Source organism: Coregonus clupeaformis, chromosome 27, assembly GCF_020615455.1.
Source record: "Coregonus clupeaformis isolate EN_2021a chromosome 27, ASM2061545v1, whole genome shotgun sequence".
NCBI lineage: Eukaryota > Metazoa > Chordata > Actinopteri > Salmoniformes > Salmonidae > Coregonus > Coregonus clupeaformis.
In genome coordinates, this window is record NC_059218.1 from 450,370 (window position 1) to 472,856 (window position 22,487).

The window sequence follows — 22,487 nt, forward strand, 5'->3', positions numbered from 1 at the left end:
TCTGAAAAATGTAAATCTTTTTAAATTATTTAAATACAGATCTTAGAAAGTGACTACTTTTCAGAAACTATTGGATTTGCCGCCTTCAACTAATGGCAGAGCTGCATCTGAAATGGCATGTTTCACACACAATGTCCTATACTGTAATATTTCAATCTGTTGGACAGTAGTTCATCTTTTATCTAAACCAAATCAAGCTTTATTTATAGAGCATATTTCAGACATGGAATGCAACGCAATGTACTTTACAGGAAAATAAAGCTGAAATATTTACTACACAGCATACACTATACATACAACGGTATGTGGACACCCCTTTAAATTAGTCGATTTGGCTATTTCAGCCACACCCGTTGCTGACAGGTGTATGAAATCGAGCGCACAGTCATGCAATATCCATAGACAAACATTGGCAGTAGAATGGCCTTACTGAAGAGCTCAGTGACTTTCAACGTGGCACCGTCATAGGATGCCACCTTTCCAACAAGTCAGTTCATCAAATTTCTGCCCTTCTAGAGCTGCCCCGGTCAACTGTAAGTGCTGTTATTGTGAAGTGGAAACATTTAGGGGCAACAACGGCTTAGCCGCGAAGTGGTAGGCCACACAAGCTCACAGAACGGGACCGCCAAGTGCTGAAGAACTGTTAGTCGGGAGCTTCATGAAATGGGTTTCCATGGATGAGCAGCCGCACACAAGCCTAAGATCACCATGCGTAATGCCAAGCGTCAGCTGGACTCTGGAGCAGTGGAAACGCATTCTCTGGAGTGATGAATCACGCTTCACCATCTGGCAGTCCGACGGACTAATCTGGGTTTGGCAGATTTTCTTTTACGTTTTTATTTCACCTTTATTTAACCAGGTAAGCCAGTTGAGAACAAGTTCACATTTACAACTGCGACCTGGCCAAGATAAAGCAAAGCAGTGCGATAAAAAAACAACAACACAGAGTTACATATGGGGTAAACAAAACATAAAGTCAAAAATACAACAGAAAATATATATACAGTGTGTGCGAATGTAGTAAGTTATGGAGGTTAGGCAATAAATAGGCCATAGTGCAAAATAGTTACAATTTCGTATAACACTGGAATGATAGATGTGCAAAAGATGATGTGCAAAAAGAGATTCTGGGGTGCAAATTAGCAAAATAAATAACAATATGGGGATGAGGTAGTTGGGTGTGCTAATTTCAGAAAGGCTGTGTACAGGTGCGGTGATCGGTAAGCTGCTCTGACAACTGACGCTTAAAGTTAGTGAGGGAGATAAGAGTCTCCAGCTTCAGAGATTTTTGCAGTTTGTTCCAGTCATTGGCAGCAGAGAACTGGAAGGAATGGCGGCCAAAGGAGGTGTTGGCTTTGGGGATGACCAGTGAGACATACCTGCTGGAGCGCAGACTACGGGTGGGTGTTGCTATGGTGACCAGTGAGCTAAGATAAGACGGGGATTTGCCAAGCATTGATTTATAGATGACCTGGAGCCAGTGGGTTTGGCGTCAAATATGTTGTGAGGGCCAGCCAACAAGAGCGTACAGGTCACAATGGTGGGTAGTATATGGGGCTTTGGTGACAAAACGGATGGCAATGTGATAGACTACATCCAATTTGCTGAGTAGAGTGTTGGAGGCTATTTTGTAAATGACATCGCCGAAATCAAGGATCAGTAGGATAGTCAGTTTTACGAGGGCATGTTTGGCAGCATGAGTGAAGGAGGCTTTGTTGCGAAATAGGAAGCCGATTCTAGATCTAACTTTTGATTGGAGATGCTTAATGTGAGTCTGGAAGGAGAGTTTACAGTCTAACCAGACACCTATGTATTTGTAGTTGTCCACATACTCTAGGTCAGACCCGCCGAGAGTAGTGATTCTAGTTGGGTGGGCGGGTGCCAGCAGCGTTCGATTGAAGAGCATGCATTTAGTTTTACTAGTGTTTAAGAGCAGTTGGAGGCTACGGAAGGAGTGTTGTATGGCGTTGAAGCTCGTTTGGAGGTTTGTTAACACAGTGTCCAATGAAGGGCCAGATGTATACAAAATGGTGTCGTCCGCATAGAGGTGGATCCGAGCGTCACCAGCAGCAAGAGCGACATCATTGATATACACAGAGAATAGAGTCGGCCCGAGAATTGAACCCTGTGGCACCCCCATAGAGACGGCCAGAGGTCCAGACAACAGGCCCTCCGATGTGACACATTGAACTCTATCTGAGAAGTAGTTGGTGAACCAGGCGAGGCAGTCATTAGAGAAACCAAGGCTATTTAGTCTGCCAATAAGAATGCGATGGTTGACAGAGTCAAAAGCCTTGGCCACGTCGATGAAGACGGCTGCGCAGTACTGTCTTTTATCGATCGCATTTATAATATCGTTTAGGACCTTGAGCGTGGCTGAGGTGCACCCATGACCAGCTCGGAAACCGGATTGCATAGCGGAGAAGGTACGGTGGGATTCGAAATGGTCGGTGATCTGTTTGTTAACTTGGCTTTCAAAAACTTTCTAAAGGCAGGGCAGGATGGATATCGGTCTATAACAGTTTGGATCTAGAGTGTCACCCCCTTTGAAGAGGGGAATGACCGCGGCAGCTTTCCAATCTCTGGGGATCTCAGACATTACGAAAGAGATGTTGAACAGGCTAGTAATAGGGGTTGCGACAATTTCGGCTGCGAATTTTAGAAAGGGTCCAGATTGTCTAGCCCAGCTGATTTGTAGGGGTCCAGATTTTTCAGAACATCAGCTGTCTGAATTTGTGTGAAGGAGAAGCGGGGGGGGCATGGGCAAGTTGCAGCGGAGGTTGCAGAGCTGGTGGCCGGGTTAGTGGTAGTTAGGTGGAAAGCTTGGCCAGCCATAGCAAAATGATTGTTGAAATTCTCGATTATTGTAGATTTATCGGTGGTGACAGTGTTTCCTAGCCTCGGTGCAGTGGACAGTTGGGAGGAGGTGCTCTTATTTTCCATGGACTTGTCCAAAAACTTTTTGGAGTTAGTGCTACAGGATACACATTTCTGTTTGAAAGCCTTTGCTTTCCTAACTGATTGTGTATATTGGTTCCTGACTTCCCTAAAAAGTTGCATATCGCGGGGGCTGTTCGATGCTAATGCAGTACGCCACAGGATGTTTTTGTGCTGTTCAAGGGCAGTCAAGTCTGAGGAGAACCAGGGGCTATATCTGTTCTTAGTTCTGAATCTTTTGAATGGTGCATGCTTATTTAAGATTGAGAGGAAATCACTTTTAAAGAATAACCAGGCATCCTCTACTGACGGAATGAGGTCAATAACCATCCAGGATACCCGGGCCAGGTCAATTAGAAAGGCCTGCTCGCTAAAGTGTTTTAGGGAGCGTTAGACAGTGATGAGGGGTGGTCGTTTGATCGCGGACCCATTACGGACGCAGGCAATAAGGCAGTGATCGCTGAGATCCTGGTTGAAGACAGTGGAGGTGTATTTAGAGGGTACATTTGTCAGGATGATATCTATGAGGGTGCCCATGTTTACAGATTTAGGGTTGTACCTAGTAGGTTCGTTGATAATTTTTTTGAGATTGAGGGCATTTAGTTTAGATTGTAGGTTGGCCGGGGTGTTAAGCATATCCCAGTTTAGGTCACCAAGCAGTACGAACTCTGAGGATAGATGGGGGGCAATCAGTTCACATATGGTGTCCAGGGCACAGCTCGGGGCTGAGGGGTGTCTGTAGCAAGCGGCAACAGTGAGAGACTTATTTCTGGAAAGGTGGATTTTTAGAAGTAGAAGCTCAAACTGTTTGGGCACAGACCTGGATAGTACGATAGAGCTCTGCAGGCTATCTCTACAGTAGATTGCAACCCCACCCCCTTCGGCAGTTCTATCGAGACGGAAAATGTTCTAGTTGGGGATGGAAATTTCTGAATTTTTGGTGGCCTTCCTAAGCCAGGATTCAGACACTGCTAGAACATCAGGGTTGGTGGAGTGTGCTAACGCAGTGAATAACTCAAACTTATGGAGGAGGCTTCGGATATTAACGTGCAAGAAACCAAGGCTTTTACGATTTCAGAAGTCAACAAATGATAACGCCTGGGGAGTAGGAGTGATACTGGGGGCTACAGGGCCTGGGTTAACCTCTACATTACCAGAGGAACAGAGGAGGAGTAGAATAAGGATATGGCTAAAGGCTTTAAGTACTGGTCTTCTAGTGCGTTGGGTACAGAGAAAAAAAGGGGCAGGTTTCCGGGCGTTGTAGAATAGATTCAGGGCATTATGTACAGAAAAGAATATGGAAGGATATGAGTACAGTGGAGGTAAACCTAAGCGTTGGGTAACGATGAAGGAGATAGCATCACTGGAGGAACCGATTGAGTCGCTCTCTGCGTGTATGGGGGGTGGGACAAAGGAGCTATCTAAGGCAGGTTTAGCTGGGCTGGCGGGTCTACAGTGAAATAGTACAATAAGAAATAACCGAAACAGCAATAAGCAAGGCATATTGACATGGGAGAGAGGCATAAAGCAATCACAGGTGTAATTCGAGAAAGCTAAGACAACAGCTGGTAATGGCGACAAAGTTTGGGCTGAGGCTAAACATAAACAGGATGCTGTACCGTAAAAAAGGAACAGTCCAGCAGGCATCAGCTGTATAGCTGAGTTATCATTAGGTCCGGTGAACAGCAATAGGATAGTTCGGAGGTAGTTCGGGGGCTGCTATAGCACTAACGAGCAAGAGGCCACGGCTAGCGTGTGCTAGCGGGCCGGGGCTAGCAGATGGATCTTCGTGGTCGACGTCGTAACGGGAAGCCTGTTGTAACCACATCAGACCATTTCGTCGGCAGACCAGTCGTGTTGGATCGGCGGGGCTCCGTGTCAACACTAGGAGGTCCCGTCCGGTTGACAGAGAGGTAGATAGCCGGGAGATGGGCCTGGCTCAAGGCTAACTCAGGGCTGATTAGACAACCACAAAACGTCCATTTGGTTGCAGCTAGCTAGTAGCGATTAATCCGGTGTTAAAGGTTCAGGGTCGATAACGCGCTGTGCAGACAGTGCAGACTGGCCAAATAATAGTCCAGGCTAGAGCTGGCTGGCTGGTAGATAGTGCAGGCCACGGCCACGGACAATGGTGAAGACCGCTAATGGTGGCTAATAGCAAGTAGCTAGTTAGCTGGCTAGCGATGATCCAGTGTTAAGGTCCAGTGGTTCCGGCAGAAAATCCGATATGCTCTGGCTCGATAGCGCGATGTGCAGACTGGCCGACAATTGTCCAGGCTAGAGCTGGCTGGTAGGAAGTGCAGGCCACGGCCACGGACAATGGTGAAGACCGCTAACGGTGGCTAATAGCAAGTAGCTAGTTAGCTGGCTAGCTGGCTAGTTTCAGCCAGAGGTTCTGGATAAAAATGTATGAAGAAACAACAGAATCCGTTCCACATTGGGTGAGGCGGGTTGCAGGAAAGTATATTTAGTTAAAGGATGGAAAGTGAGATTGAGAAATATATACGAAAAATATTTTAAAAAACAAAAAACAGGCTATTTACATAAAGGACACTACAGAAAACACGACCGCACTGCTATGCCATCTTGGATTTTATGCCAGGAAACTGCTACCAGCACCAATGCATAGTGCCAACTGTAAAGTTTGCTTGAGGAGGAATAATGGGCTGGGGCTGTTTTTCATGGTTTGGGCAAGGCCCCTTAGTTCCAGTGAAGGGAAATCTTAACGCCACAGCATACAATGACATTCAACACGATTCTGTGCTTCCAACTTTGGGGCAACAGTTTGGGGAAGGCCCTTTCCTGTTTCATCATCACAATGCCCCCGTACACAAAGCGAGGTCCATACAGAAATGGTTTGTTGAGATCGGTGTGGAAGAATTTGACTGGCCTGCACAGATCCCTGAACTCAATCCCATCGAACACCTTTGGGATGAATTGGAACGCAGACTGCGAGCCAGGCCTAATCACCCAACATCAGTTCCCGACTTCACAAATGCTCTTGTGGCTGAATGGAAGCAAGTCCCTGCAGCAATGTTCAAACATCTAGTGGAAAGCCTTCCCAGAAGAGTGGAGGCTGTTATAGCAGCAAAGGGGGGGGACCAACTCCATTTTAATGCTAATAATTTTAGAATGAGATGTCCGAAGAGCAGGTGTCCACATACTTTTGGTCCTGTAGTGTACATACAGTGCATTCGGAAAGTATTCAGACCCTTTGACTTTTTCCACATTATGTTACGTTACAGCCTTATTGTAAAATTGATTCAACTGTTATATTTCCTCATCAAATGTATACACAATAACCCATAATGACAAAGCAATAAACAGGATTTTAGAAAAGTTTGCAAATTTATATTTAAAAAAAACGCTGGATATATCACAAGTATTCAGACCCATTGGCAGCGATTACATTGCTGCACAGCTATTTTCAGGTCTCTCCAGAGATGTTCGATCGGGTTCAAATCCGTGCTCTTGCTGGGCCACTCAAGGACATTCAGAGACTTGTCCCGAAACCACTCCTGCATTGTCTTGACTGTGTACTTAGTGTCATTGTCCTGTTGGAAGGTGAACCTTTGCCCCAGTCTAAGTTCCTGAGCTCTCTGGAGCAGGTTTTCATCAAGGATCTCTCTGTACTTTGCTCCGTTCATCTTTCCCTCAATCCTGACTAGTCTCCCAGTCCCTGCCGCTGAAAAACATCCCCACAGCATGTTGCTGCCACCACCATGCTTCACAGTAGGGATGGTGCCAGGTTTCCTCCAGACGTGACGCTTGGCATTCAGGCCAAAGAGTACAATCTTGGTTTCATCAGACCAGAGAATCTTGTTTCTCATGGTCTGAGAGTCCATTAGGTGCCTTTTGGCAAACTCCAAGCAGGCTGTCATGTGCTTTCTACTGAGGAGTGGCTTCTGTCTGGCCACTCTACCTTAAAGGCCTGATTGGGGGAGTGCTGCAGAGATGGTTGTCCTTCTGGAAGTTTCTCCCATCTCCACAGAAGGACTCTGGAGTTCTGTCAGAGTAGCCATCGGGTTCTTGGTCAACTCCCTGACCAAAGTCCTTCTCCCCCGGTTGCTCAGTTTGGCCTGGCGGCCAGCTCTAGGAAGAGTCTTGGTGGTTCCAAACTTCTTCCATTTAAGAATGATGGAGGCCACTGTGTTCTTGGGGACCTTCAATGCTGCAGACATTTTTTGGTATCCTTCCCCAGATCTGTGCCTCGACACAATCCTGTCTCGAAGCTCTACGGACAATTCTTTCGACCTCATGGCTTGGTTTTTGCTCTGACATGCACTGTCAACTGTGGGACCTTGTATAGACAGATGTGTGCCTTTCCAAATCATGTCCAATCAATTGAATTTACCACAGGTAGACTCCAATCAAGTTGTAGAAACATCTCAAGGATGATCAATGGAAAACAGGAAGCACCTGAGCTAAATTGCGAGTCTCATAGCAAAGGGTCTGAATACTTATGTAAATAAGGTATTTCTGTTTTTTATATTTAATACATTTGCAAAAAATTCTAAAAACCTGTTTTCACTTTCTCATTATGGGGTATTGTGTGTTGATCGATGAGGAACATGTTTTATTTAATCAATTTTTGAATAAAGCTGTAACGTAACTAAATGTTGAAAGAGAGAAGGGGTCTGAATACTTTCCGAATGCACCGTAAGAAAAGAAAAAAAGAATGACAGAAACTGAACAACTAAAAGCACCCAAAGTAAATGCAGAGCTAAAAAGATGTCTTTTAAAATATATTTTCATACATGTATGTCCAGAGTTTCGGCCCCCCTCCGGTTATCTGGCAGGCTATTCCAGAGGCTAGAGGCATAATAACTTTAGGATAGTTAAAAGGCCAGTGCCAAAGGACCTAGGGACCTACTGGGTACATAACTTAAAAAGCATGTCTGACATGTATTGGGGTGCACAATTGTAGATTGATTTAAAAACCAATAGAATAATCTTAAAATTAGTTCTAAAACTCACAGGCAGGCAGTGCAGAGATCTTAAAACCAGTGTAATGTGTGCTCTTTGTCTGGTCTTGGTCAGTACCCGTGCTGCAGCATTCTGTAAGTTTTGCAGTTGACCAATGGCTTTCTTGGGTAGACCAGACAGGAGAGCATTACAGTAGTCAAGCCTGCTTGTAATAAAAGCATGGATGAGTCTCTCTGTATCAGCCTGAGAGAGAAACATCCGCACCTTGGCAATGTTCCTCAGCTGGTAAAAAGCTATTTTGTTCACATTCCAAAATCTTCTAAATTTAGTTCAGAATCTAAAATAACACCTAGGTTTTTTACCTGGTATTTTATTTGTATTGCCCGTGAATCAAAATGTGCGGCTAGATTCTCTCTCTGTGCTTTGGTTCAAACAATAAGTACCTCGTTCTTGTCTTAATTTAGCTGGAAGAAGTTGTGAGCCATCCAAGTATTTAAATCGCCAATACAGTCTAATAATTTATCCGTGGAGCTACAATCCTCTGGTGACACAGAAATGTAAAGTTGTGTATCGTCAGTGTAGCAGTGAAAATCAATGCTGTGCTTTCATAATAACGCTGCCAAAATGAGCCCATCTGGCATTTCTAATTGCCTTGTTATATATGCTAAGTTGCTCTCTCAGAATATCACAATGGACCTGCAACTTTTACTTTCTCCTCTTCCGCTCTGCCTTTCTGCAATTTCTCTTTAATTGATTAGTTTCCTCACTCAAGCAAGGGGCTCTCCACTTAGATGTGGCCTTTTTCAACTTTACTGGAGCTATGGCATCAATGGTTGCCCTTAATTTGCTATTAAAGTTATCAACTAAATCATCACAAGAGGAAGGCAGAATACATGGTGGAGTTTTTTCATACACAATAACATCTGTAGCAATTTCAGAGGTAAGATAGTGTTTCTTAATAATGCGTTCAGTATTACCCTGTGCTATGGGCCACAAGGTAGTAAAAAATACACAGTGGTGATCAGATAAAGTAACATCAACAATAGAGGATATGTCAATAGAAAGCCCCTTGGTAGTAACCAGGTCCAGAGTATGGCCGCGATTATGGGTGGGCCCAGTAACATGTTGGATAAAGTCAATAGAGCAAAAAATAATCATAAATTCAATGGTCTTGGATTCAGTCTCTTTGTCAACATGAGTATTAAAATCACCCAACACAATGATTTTTATCATAGTTCTCAAGGACAATAGACAATAGTTCAGATAAATCAGTAAAGACACAGTGATTTGGTGGCCTACACAGGGTTATGACCAGCACTGTTGGCTGACATTTAAACAGTATAGCATGACGCTCAAAAGACCCAAAGTCGCCAAACAAAATGTCCTTGCAGCTGAGAACATTAGTAAAAATAGAGGCTGTCCCCCCAGCCTTTTTCCCTTTTCTGATAGAGTATGAAAAGCTGTAGTCCAGGGGGGAGGCTTTAATAAGAGCGGCACTACAGTCTGATGACAGCCATGTTTCAGTGAGAAACATGCAATCAACTTTGCGCTCAGTAATGAGGTCATTCATGAGAAAGGTTTTACTTGTGATTGCCCAAACATTTAAAAGTGCCATATTCATTGAGTGTGGGCCACTCTGCCCCTGGGGCATCTGCCTCGAGGTAACCAATGGAATAACAACCAAAATATTATTGTTACAACCGTGTTTTCTGACAGTCTCCAATCTATCAAAATGGGAGATAACAGTTTGTATAAACTCACTAGAAGGCAGAGTTAAAGGAACATACCAGGTTACTCACAATAACCATAGTGCCATTTCTATTGGAGTTGAAATGCTTTCCAAGTCCTCTGTTGCTTATTCTGACAGGGAGAACTGGAACACTACCAGACCCTGTCTGTCAGTCTCTAAAACAGTTTGTGATGTTGCTGTGTTAGGTTCTGAACAAACAGAGTAAAAACTCAAACGGACGACTAGGAAAAGCTCAAACAAGTTTATTCAACCCACTGGGTGCTTCAGCTGCAAACACAAGGTATGATTACACAAGCACATATATTTCGAACCTCCTACTAGGCGGGGTCAACTCCATACATATCTAGACAGCCAATACATCTCTGTTGCTAGTCAGGAACTTAATTGTTTCCTCTCACCGGTGTAGTCATGGCCCTGCCTGATGCTAGAACCTTTGTGGCCATGGAACTGTATGCGGGTGAGATAGGACTGTAGTAGGAAGGTCATTGGGGTGGCCCCACTCCCAAAGGATTCTTCTAACTTCATCTGTTGACTTGACCTTGAGCCGAATTCCTCGCTCCTTCCTAGTTCCGCAGCTGGCCTGCCTTATCAGGAACTGAAACTAGACCTCCTGTAACGATCCCGGCAGTCTGAGTCGGGTCCTGTCTGGTGACTAGTTTTTCCTGTTCGTGATCTCCAGTTTCCCGAGGGTTCGGGAACGCTCCGGGAGCTCTCTTGTTTTCCGCACCTGCATCCCATCAGCAATCTGCACACCTGGTCCTGATCATCACCCTTCTTAGGCTCTGGCCAAACATCCAGTTCCTGCCGGATCGTTAGCCATGAACAGTAGGTTTATCAGAGTATCAGTCCTAGAGCTTCTAGCGTTAGTTTTGTTGTTTTGTACCTTGTTGGTTTATTGTTGACTTACCTCCGTTTTTGTTCCATCTCCAGTCACTCGTCCGGAACCCTCACCCTACCTCTGCCTGATGGTCGGCGGCTGCCGAGCCATCATTGGACCAACAACTGCACCCTCAACAACTCATCCACGCCGCCCGCTCTGTTCCCTGGATTGTCCTGCACCTTTGTTGAATCTGTAATAAACCCTCACCTTCGTTCAACTCTCCTTGTCCTGGTCTGCTTCTGGGTTCTGTCTGAGGGAACCGTGACACCTCCTTAGAAACATTGATATTCAACAATAACATATTTGAACAGAATATGAACTTTCTGCACTTCCCCCTTGTTTCACTCAGTAACTTTCCATACACCAAGTTCCTATCCACCCTTTATTGATCCCATGTCACGACTTCCGCCAAGGCAGCCTCCCCTCCTTGTTCGGGCAGGTTTTGGCGTTCGTCGTCACCAGCTTACTAGCTACTGCCGATCCCATTCTCATCACTCCACTTGTCATGTCTTGTCTTGTCAATCACACACACCTGGTGCTCATTCCCCTAATTAGTATGTGTATAAGTGTTCCCTCTGTTCCCCTTGTCTTTGTGAGTGATTGGTTCATTGTGAGAGCGAGTAGCTCGGTTGAGCTACTCTTCTTGTTGTTATTGCCAAGGTGGAATATTTCCCTTGTGATAGTTTTGTTTTGACGCTGGGTGCATTTCATTTATGTAAACGGAATAAACTCTGGACTTCGGTGTTTTACCTCCTGCGCCTGACTCCTTCATTCACACCTCGTCACACCCCATCATATACAGTACCAGTCAAGAGTTTGGACACACCTACTCATTCAAGAGTTTTTCTTAATTTTTTACTATTTTCTACATTGTAGAATAATAGTGAATACATCAAAACTATGAAATAACACATATGGAATCATGTAGTAACCAAAAAAGTGTTAAACATATCAAAATATGTTTTATATTTGAGATTCTTCAAAAAGCCACCCTTTCCCTTAATGACAGCTTTGCACACTATTGGCATTCTCTCAACCAGCTTCACCTGGAATGCTTTTCCAACAGTATTGAAGGAGTTCCAACATATGCTGAGAACTTGTTGGCTGCTTTTCCTTAATTATGCCGTCCAACTCATCCCAAACCATCTCAATTTGGTTGAGGTTGGAGAATTGTGGAGGCCAGGTCTTCTGATGTAGCACTCCATCACTCTCCTTCTTGGTAAAATTGCCCTTACACAGCCTGGAGGTGTGTTGGGTCATTGTCCTGTTGAAAAACAAATGATAGTCCCGCTAAGCCCAAACCAAATGGGATGGCGTATCGCTGCAGAATGCTGTGGTAGCCATGCTGGTTAAGTGTGCCTTGAATTCTAAATAAATCACAGACAGTGTCACCAGCAAAGCACCCCCACACCATAACACCTCCTCCTCCATGCTTTACGGTGGGAACTACACATGCGGAGATCATCCGCTCATCCACACAAAGTCTCACAAAGACATGGCGGTTGGAACCAAAAACCTAAAATTTTGACTCCAGACCAAAGGACAAATTTCCACCGGTCTAATGTCCATTGCTCATGTTTCTTGGCCCAAGCAGGTCTCTTCTTATTATTGGTGTCCTTTAGTAGTGGTTTATTTGCAGCAATTCGACCATCCAAGGCCTGATTCACACAGTCCCCTCTGAACAGTTGATGTTGAGATGTGTCTGTGACTTGAACTCTGTGAAGCATTTATTTGGGTTTCAATTTCCAAAGCTGGTAACTCTAATGAACTTATCCTCTGCAGCAGAGGTAACTCTGGGTCTTCCATTCCTGTGGTGGTCCACATGAGAGCCAGTTTCATCATAGCGCTTGATGGTTTTTGCGACTGCACTTGAAGAAACTTTCAAAGTTCTTGAAATGTTCCGTATTGACTGACCTTCATGTCTTAAAGTATTGATGGACTGTCGTTTCTCTTTGCTTATTTAAGCTGTTCTTGCCATAATATGGACTTGGTCTTTTACCAAATAGGGCTATCTTCTGTATACCCCCCTTCCTTGTCACAACACAACTGATTGGCTCAAACGCATTAAGAAGGAAAGAAATTCCATAAATTAACTTTTAAAAAGGCACACCTGTTAATGAAATGCATTCCAGGTGACTACCTCATGAAGCTGGTTGAGAGAATGCCAAGAGTGTGCAAAGCTGTCATTAAGGCAAGGTGTGGCTACTTTGAAGAATCTAAAATCTAAAATATAGTTTGATTTGTTTGACACTGTTTTGGTTACTACATGATTCCATATGTGTTATTTCATAGTTTTGATGTCTTCACTATTATTCTACAATGTAGAACATAGTACAAATAAAGAAAAACCCTTGAATGAGTAGGTGTGTCCAAACTTTTGACTGGTAGTGTACATTCCTTAGACATGTAAAGTAATCAATAAGTTATATTATGGTAACATGAATAAGTATATTTCAAGCTAGAATACAACAGCTGGAAATAATCCTGGAACCCCTGCGTGTAGGGTGAATCATGTCTCTTTTAAAAAAGTGCTGGTTGCTCCCACAGCAAATCAAAGTTGTCACAAAAAGAGATATTCCTGTCATTGCAAAGTTTCTTCAGGTACTCGTTCAGGGCAAAGAGTCGGCTGAAATGTTCCAAACCCCTTCGGTAGCACAGGAGGGGGCCAGAGATAATTATTATCTTCCCTGTGCTAGCGAGCATGTTTAAAACATTTTTGTAGTCCTCCCTCAGTTCCTCAGATTGTCTAAAACAAAGGTTGTTAAAACCTAAGTGAGTGGCGATGGTGTCAATGTTGGAGTAGTTGGCCAGAACCGTGGGCAGGAGGGAGATGATGTCATGGACACGGACTCCTGGGTGACAGTGGACCTTGGTCGGTCCACAGATCGTAGGCAGGCCAAAATCTCTCACCATCAAGCTGCCCAACATGATGGTGGTCGTGATGGAATCTGATGGGGAAGCAACCTGCTGAACTGCAGTGGCCGTGGCCATGGCCGTGGCCGTGGGGGAGGGTGCCACTGGGCGACCGCCGGCTATTGGTATGCATCCAGGATCCGTGCTGACTCCCGGGGCTGGTAGGTCCGTCTCAAGCAGGGCAAAGCTGTTTGATAACTGGATCGGATCTTCTTGGACAGATGAAGGGTGGCCAGACTGCCTCCCCGATCTCTTACGCCTTGTGAGTGTCCAGTCTCCCATGGCCACGGAGTTGAGCTCAACATCTGTTCGTTGGATTGGGACAGATCAATGCCAACCAACTCATCGACAGCTTTGCTATAGGAGGCATTTAAAACTGAGATTCGGTTTGCCTGGGTTACAGCAAGGTCGGTGTACTTAGAAAGCAGATTATCCTTTTCTCGCAGCCGAGCTAACAGCCGGAGGATTTCTTCCCTAAGCTGCTTGATGGTGGTGCATTTAGGGCAGACAAATCCCTGTCCATTATCCAGTTCCACCTTATCTTCATCTTGTGATTGTGTGGAAAACATCTCAATCCTGATGCATTTTAGCCCAGTCGTGGATAAAAACACCTGTAGGCTTGCACTGCCAGCGTTAAGATTTATATCTGAAAGCCCTCCAAACCATGTGCTAATTATAATATATTTAGACTAATTTAACTGTTCTAGTTTTTGGTTCTTAATCAGATATTTGGCAGCCATCAAATACATATTTGTTTTGTTTTCAAATGACTTACATATATTCAAATACCTTCAAATGTTATATTTTTTTCTGAGAGGTATTCAAAATACTTTCAAATATTATTTGTTTTTCTGAGACCTGTATTTGAATATCATAGGAAATAGTAGGCAATAGTTGCCTTTAGTTGATCTTTCCATATTCGAATACCTCGAGTATTTGAAAAGTTGATATACATTTTAAAAAAACAAAATACAACTATTTTGCCCAGTTCTGGTGTGGAGTGCAATAGAGATTGCATCATCTGTGGATCTGTTGGTGAGGTATGCGAATTGGAGTGGGTCCAGGGTGTCTGGGATGATGGTGTTGATGTGAGCCATGACCAGCCTTTCAAAGCATTTCATGGATGCAGATGTGAGTGCTATGAGGTGATAGTCATTTAGTGAGGTTACCTTGGCATTCTTGGGATGTTGCTGTGCGGATGTCCATGGCTTCTGGTTGAGATATGTATGTACGGTCACTGTGGGGACGACATCATCGATGCACTTATTAATGTGTTCGATGACTGATGTGGTAAACTCCTCAATGTTATCGGATGAATCCCAGAACATATTCCAGTCTGTGCTAGAGAAACAGTACTTCCTGTTAGAGCACGAGGGAGAACTTTGTATACGTTTCTGTGTGTGGAGTAAAGATGATCTAGAGTTTTATCGCCTCTAGTTGCACAGGTGACATGCTGGTAAACAAAATTAGGCAAGACAGATTTCAGTTTCCCAGTAGTATTGAGGAAATGTTCTCAATTATTTTCAAAATGAGGATATTGAGGAAATGTTCTCAGTTCCCTCAGGCCAAAAAACGTGTGTCTTTATCAATGCACATTCTCAATTATATGCTTACATGTTCATGTATTGGATAGCAACATAATAACCCAGTTATTCTCTGAATTGGTGTATAGCTGGTGACATAAGTTTTTCCAATTACTTAGTGGATTAGTTAGAGCATGGTGCTGGGTCTGGTAACACCAGGGTTGTGAGTTTGCTTCCCATATCCTAACTAGGCTAAGTATGTAGGTCAAGTTAGCTTAAAAAAAAAAACACACATCCGCAAAATAACCATAAATCCATAAGTGTTTAATTGCTGTCTCTCTCCCACAGAGCCCTTATGGAGAGGAGGATGGCAGCATGCATCAATATTCTGCCCAGGACCTACACCATGTAAGTCCTGTCTGTCTGGCTAGCTGGCATGCATGCACGCACTTCCTGTGTGTGGAGACCCATTGCTAAGGAAATCACTATTGTGGTTACTTGCCTGACTGTAAATGACTCACGTGATGTGAGGAGGAGAGTGAGAAAGTTTCAATCTAAAGTTTGTAAGCCTGTAAATGCATTGGCCATGAATAAGAAAGTGTGTTCCGTTCTCATATAGGCTTGTCAGTGTTTCACCAGCTACTCAGTGAGGTGCTACTGAATTTACACCTTCAGGAAACTGCTACTAATATAGTTACTTATAAGTTGAATGCACAATGTCATTGAGTCACCAAAAGCAGGTCAGAGTCAGAAAAGGACAGTTGGTGCGAAAACACATTAGCACAATGACTGGAAGTCTTTGGGTATCTCCTTTAACCTCTACGGGATCGGTGTCCCTTGTACAGGATGGTTGTTGCTCGATATGCGATATGTGACTAGAATGGTGTTGTAAACAACAGCCAACTTTCCGGGACACAGACATGTCTTATATGGGCAGAAAGCTTAAATTCTTGTTAAGCTAACTGCAGTGTCCAATTTACAGTAGCTATTACAGCTAAAAAATACCATGCTATTGTTTGAGGATAGTGCACAACAACAAAACACTTTTCTCACAGCAACTAGTTTGGTACATTCACCTCTGAAGGTAAATAATGTACTTACATTCAGTAATCTTGCTCTGATTGGTCATCCTGAGGGTCCCAGAGATAGAATGTAGTGTAGTTTTGTTTGAAAAATCTATTTTTATATTCAAATGTAGGAACTGGGTTCTACAGTTTGACCTCTGACTCTACACCCACCCCGCCTGGCCATCTGGATGTGTGAAGGTTAGTGTCTTTTCTGTAGGGAAGCTAATGATCCATCATTTATGACATTCCTGGGAGTGTGCTAACTTAAATGTTGTATTACCATAGCATTTTTGTATGTTCTCTATAGTTATGTACTTAAAAACCAATTCGGCACATTTGGGAAAACTCCTGGCAGACTTTATATAAAATATTGTGTAGTGATGTCGGCAGGTAGCTTAGTGGGTAAGAGCGTTGTGCCAGTAACCGAAAGGTCGCTGGTTCTAATCCCCGAGTCGACTAGGTGAAAAATCTGTCGATGTGCCCTTAAGCAAGGCACTTAACCCTAATTGCTCATGTAAGTCGCTCTGGATAAGAGCGTCTGCTAAATGACTAAAAATGTAAAAATGTCATTCTTCCCTGGATCAGTCTGAAACTTTGCGCACACACTACTGCCATCTGGTGGACAACATCTACATTACATCTATAAATCCTACATCACTGTCTGGCCTTTCTCTTGCATTTCAAACATAATGCAAAAAAATTAATAATAAAAATAACATGTTTTTTTGTTTGTATTATCTTTTACCAGATCTAATGTGTTATATTCTCCTACATTAATTTCACATTTCCACAAACTTCAAAGTGTTTCCTTTCAAATGATAAGAATATGCATATCCTTGCTTCAGGTCCTGAGCTACAGGCAGTTAGATTTGGGTATGTCATTTTAGGCGGAAATTGAAAAAAAGGGTCCGATCCTTAAGTTAACTCAGCATTCAACTGATTGATAGGTAACTATTTAAGTAGCAGGTCGTTGCTGTTCTATTTCCTGAAAGTGTAAATTCAGCAGTACCTCGTTGAGTAGCTGGTTAAACATTGACAAGCCTCTATGAGAACAGAACATTCATTCTTATGCATGGCCTAAGATAAGAGTAAGATAGATGGAGTAAGATACAGCAACAGCCACCAGGCCAGAAACAGGTGCCAAACCCTCACATTAGCAGGCCTTTGTGTGACTTGTGTCACTGTAGAGAAACTGTGGATATTGGGCAGCTGTCAATCAAAGTGGCTGTGTCTGTTACTGAAAGGCCTGCATGACTTGAGACTAACTTTTTGTGCAACCATGAGTGAGAGTGTCATTCCAGTTTATCTAATGTGTTGTGTTATGAAATTACATATTATCTATGACTATGGGCAAAGACGGTGTCTTGTGAAAGACACACGTATGGACTTGTGTCAATTGAGAACAGTTGACTAAATCAGTCAGTGGTTCTCAATTCTCTCCCCAGGGACTCCCAGCTGTTCCAGAAGTAGCTTACTTCATTCAACTTGTCAATGAACACAATAATATCAAGTATGGAATTTTAACAATATAATATAGCTGACAGAATAAGAAAGCATGTATGTTTCTTCAAAAGGATCTAAAAATAACCTTTCAGATTGAGAAAGGTTCTTTATAGAACCATTATCCATAAAGGTTCTATAAAGAACCATAAAAAAGGGTTCTATATAGCCCCACAAAACGTAACCATAGTGGAACCCATTCTTGGTGCTATATAGAACCTTTTTGCACGGTTCTTTATAGAACCTTAGGAAAGGGTTCTTAATAGCACCAAAAAGGGTTACCCTATGGTTACAGGCAGGGCATAAAATTAACTTTTTAGTCCACCAGCCACTCTGGCAGGAAGATAAAAAAATCTACCAGCCTCTCAGAATTTTTACCAGCCAAAATATTGAGCCATGTTTGTGCCTGTGAGATTGAGTCTGACTTGTAGAAACGTTGTCTTCTCTTCCCTAGCAGTTGAAACTCAAACATAGAAAAAAAAAAACTAGTATGTGAACAAAAAAATTTAAATAGCCAAGAAACACAAGGACAAAGTCTCACTTCGGTAGAGTTTCTCTTGAAGTAAATTAGACCAACTTGAATGAATCTTTCACTCAGCTCTTCACGTGCACACAGCCCCCAGCCAGGCAGTGTTGCAGCGCGAGATGGAATAGGCTATCTATGATTTGTAGTTCTTTGGCATTGTGCGATTAATATACCAGCTATGATACAAAACAGTGGAAATACTTTGAAAACAGCTAGTGCAGCATTTATTTTACTATTTGTGATAATACTTCACAATTTTTATTCACAAATGCGAGTGAAATGCTCACAATGGTGAGCCCTGACCACCCGCCAACGTGGCTGGGGAAATTAACATCATAGAGGCGCTGTATAGTCATTCCGATGTCTGGATTGGCCGTGCAGCATTTACGGTGATATGTCCTCTGCAGAAGTCAGGTAATGCATACTTCTTCCGCTTCTCCAAGCAGCACAGAGCTGTTGTGAAGGAAGTTGTCAAGGAAGTGAGTTTGTATTTATACAGGAACTCCTGCCCTCACCTACCGTCAACCAATCATGTCAATGTGGAGCTATACAGAGCACGCTCAATTTGGCCTCTTGGTGTCTCCGAAGGCTCTGTATTTGCATCACACAATCCATATGGTGCCTCCAACCACATTTTCGGATCAATTATGAATTGGCTCTTACCTGCCAATGCCAAAATCTACCTGCATTTAGCAGGTGGTGGGTGTTAATTTTAGGCCCCTATCTGAACCCCTATCTGGTGCTGTTAAGAACCATTATATTTTAGTGTGTATCACACTACATAGAAGTATACTGTTTACTGTGTGTGTACAGTGTGTGTACAGCACAGTTTCCTACTGCATGTCCCAAAGCTTTTTTATTTTTGTCCCATAGGTATTACTGGAAAGGGGAGATTCAAGATGCAACGGAAATTCTGATGGTAAGGTTATTTGGCAGAGCTTTTAAGTGTCTGTCCAGTCATTCAGACTTACGCTGTGAGTTGAAACCAACTTTCCAGAGTGATAACAGGGACTTTTCTGCATTGTAGTTTGTGAAGACGAGGACCTCGAAGATCCAGAGGGTCACAGACTTTGTCAAGTAAGTTACATTTGGTTCCTTTTGAAATCATCCCAAGCAGTTACATGTCAGGTAAAGCCAAAGCATTTCTGGGTCCAGGGCGTAAGTACTTCAGGTCTCAGGAAGGCAGTAGGTATGCTAGTTTAGCCACCTGCTATAAAATGTCTGTGTTGTTCCTTCCCTCCACCCCAGGTCTGTCCATCCCTATGAGACTCCAGAGGTGCTGAGTTTTCCAGTTGAGGACGGGAGCCTGCCATATATGAAGTGGATGGACGAGGCCGTTCCTGACGACTGACGAATCAGGGAGCATATCCCCAATGGTCTGTGATCTTATTGGATGTGAATCTCCAACCGGTTGATTAACAGGAGAGTTAGGCCACAGGGTTGGCTGGGAACCAGGAAACTTTGGATTGGATCGAGGGGTTCAAAGTTTAAACTCTTGCTTTTGAACTCTCAATCCACAGATGATAACTGTTTAGCTTCCACCAGAGGGGTATACTACAAAGCAGGATCAATGAGTTAGCCAGCAGAAATAACCACATTTATGGTTCATTAAGAAAGCTAAACTTACATATGTGTTTTTCGTTGTTGAGTCAACTAAATAATGTCAATTTCAAGCTTATCGTTCAAAAAAATTAAACGTTATGTCAGAATATTTAGCTTGCTAACTCATTGATCCTCCTTTGGAGTATACCCCTATATTGAGATTAAGTCAGACTCAGTTGTTAGACTCTTGTTGAGCTCTTGTTGTTAGAGCTATGTGTTATACAGGTCTGTGTTTTGCCATGATAATGCTGTGTTTGACATGTCCTCTGTAATGTTTGTTGTCAGTTTGTCAGACCTGAAAGAGTTGGTAGCTCCAGATCTGAAGATAATGGCCTCGAAACAGCATTAGGCTTGAAATAACAATGTTGTTATGTGTCGATTCAAGGTATTATAGTTTACTACATAAGATTATATTTATTTCTAAGTTATTTCTATTGCATTGTCTTCTTAAAACATCAGATGAATGATTAAATCACATTCGTCTTTTCTTATCTAGTTACCGTAAAGCTGACCCAGCACCCCTGTTTATCATTTCACTGTGAAGTGAAAGTTGATTGTACTGCATTTTGGGTATGGATTCTTGAGCTCAGTTTGAAATTGTTGTTCTAAGGAAAGCTTTTTGTAAAATATTATCGGTCAAAAATACTTTCCTTCTTCCTTGAGGTGATACATTATACTTTGTGCCAGTTCGGGCTCTATTCAATCTGTAGCGCTGAAGCGTTACAGATTGCGCATGTGCTGGAATTTTTTTATGTTTGTGCTTTTCTAATAACTCATTTCTGTGTTCTGTTCGTGTGCTTTTCTAATAACCGTTTTCTGTGTTCATGCAAGTGACTGACTGAACGAATCCTCATTATCAGTAGCTGCAATTTGGCAGTATGCCCAGACCTTTGTTTTGAGAACGAAAGATATATCAGTTTCAAGGTCACAGCTTAGAGAGAAGAAGCCTCGTGAGGTATTGGTCTGTCACATATTATGAACCAGTATTGGTTGGTCACCTGAAAGAAACATGAATTCATTATGCTAAATCATGCAAATATAACTTGTCTGTGTATAGCCGTATATAAGACAACTGCTGGGACTGCCCCAGCAGAGCTCCTGACTGACATGTGTACTATGGTGCATTGAGTTGGTTGGAACCGCTCCAGCGCGCTGATAATAAAGGAGCACTATCATTCTGTGTATACTGTACCGTGTTGTGTTTATGAATCTTTAGCCAGTGATCCCTGGCTGTTAGATCCAGAGAGGAAGCTGTTTGTCCACATTAAACCCGTTCCCCTGGGTACACAGAGCACAGAGAAGAAAGGTCCACCTGTTCAGGTGAAAGCTGATGGTGGTATATACATAAAATACATTGCATACTGTAGATTACTGAGCTCTGGTTTATAGACACACACACACACACACACACACACACACATACTCACAGTTACATTCACACCTCGGCACCCTGCATCCTCTGAGGGTCGTCTCTCTTTCTCGCTCACACACACACACACACACACACACACACACACACACACACACACACACACACACAGGTGAACATAGTATACCTGAGGGACTAACTGAAAATTTTTCTGTAATAAATGATAGACAAGATGTCAAACAGCTACAGTCTGAGTGAAGTGATTTATCATGGTACAATTTTCAGAGCCAGTTTAGTTTGCTTCCTCATAGTCTTAAATAGAAGAATGCTGGTTAAACCATTGATGCAGCATAGTTTCACTTATCTCGCTGAAGTTAGAATGGGGGTTAGTCCCCCATCGGCAAAACGGTTTCCAGCATCAGAACCTCACAAAGGAAATGCAGACATGGTTAAGGAAGGTTTTGTTCCCGTGGATTTACCCATAATCCACCTTACCCCCAAGGTCAGCGGAAAGGGCAGTAGCGAGTAGCCAATCCCTTATACAGTGCACTACTTTTGACCAGGGCCCATAGGGCTCTGGTCAAAAGTAGTGCACTAATACTATATAGGAAATAGGGTGCCATTTGGGACTCAAACTTTTCCTTTTCACCGTTGGATTGATGAATGACCTGATTAATGCACAGCTATGCTTTATATGTCACCACTATTTTTTTGATATCACTATCAGCCTCATGAATAGTGGATTGAGTTCCTATGAGACTAAATCACATAATATTATGTCAGCGTAATGTAGTGACATGTTGCTGACTGATCATGCCCACTGGAGGTTATCAGTGAGTGGACTGCATACTGATGACCATTTACATTGATTAAGACCTTTATATTGAGTGGGATCAAATATTATGTGTTCACCACTATTGTATGGTGATGGATAGACAGGCCTACTTTCCATTTTGGCAAGCTACATTCAATATAGGATCTCTTCATTCGGTTACTAGCAACTATACTTTATTATAATTTACTTGAAATTATAAGATACTTGCACTTGCCCTGTCATGCTCAAATCCTGGAGTTATCTTTAACACCCAGTTGTCAATGATAAAACCATATGACATATGGCTCAATGTTATTTGTCTTCGTGTGTGATAAAATTATCTTCTATGAGCAAAACTAGAGAACTCAGTAATTAAGATCTAGAAGAATGCTACAACCCGCCACCTTTAGCTGAGTACGTTAATAAAAATAGGATAAAATGAACCGACAGAGAGGGGAATCACAGGAGGCCCGACGACCTTTAGTATTTATCTGAAGCTGTCTCCAACTCTCTATGTTGTTATCAAAATGACAGTCAGAAACGTTACAGTGTTTTTAGTAGAATAAGCTATTACTCAACTACTGGAGACTAGTGAATGTCAATCACATGACAACGAACAACAGGGTACATACAGTATCTCTTCAGCTTTACAGAGAAAACTGTCAATGTCTGGAGCGGCT

At 42.9% G+C, this 22,487-nt stretch overlaps 1 protein-coding gene across 1 annotated transcript in view; it reads left to right on the top strand.

Moving 5' to 3' along the window:
- The window catches only part of LOC121541119 (protein CutA homolog), a 29,282-nt gene extending 8,476 nt beyond the window's left edge, over positions 1–20,806 (top strand). The window contains exons 4-7 of the mRNA XM_041850098.2: positions 15,278–15,337; positions 18,896–18,941; positions 19,050–19,099; positions 19,271–20,806. Coding sequence (XP_041706032.1) covers positions 15,278–15,337; positions 18,896–18,941; positions 19,050–19,099; positions 19,271–19,373 — 259 coding nt within the window. The 3' untranslated portion in view covers positions 19,374–20,806. The remainder of the gene's footprint in view (positions 1–15,277; positions 15,338–18,895; positions 18,942–19,049; positions 19,100–19,270) is intronic.
- Positions 20,807–22,487: the final 1,681 nt, after the last annotated feature.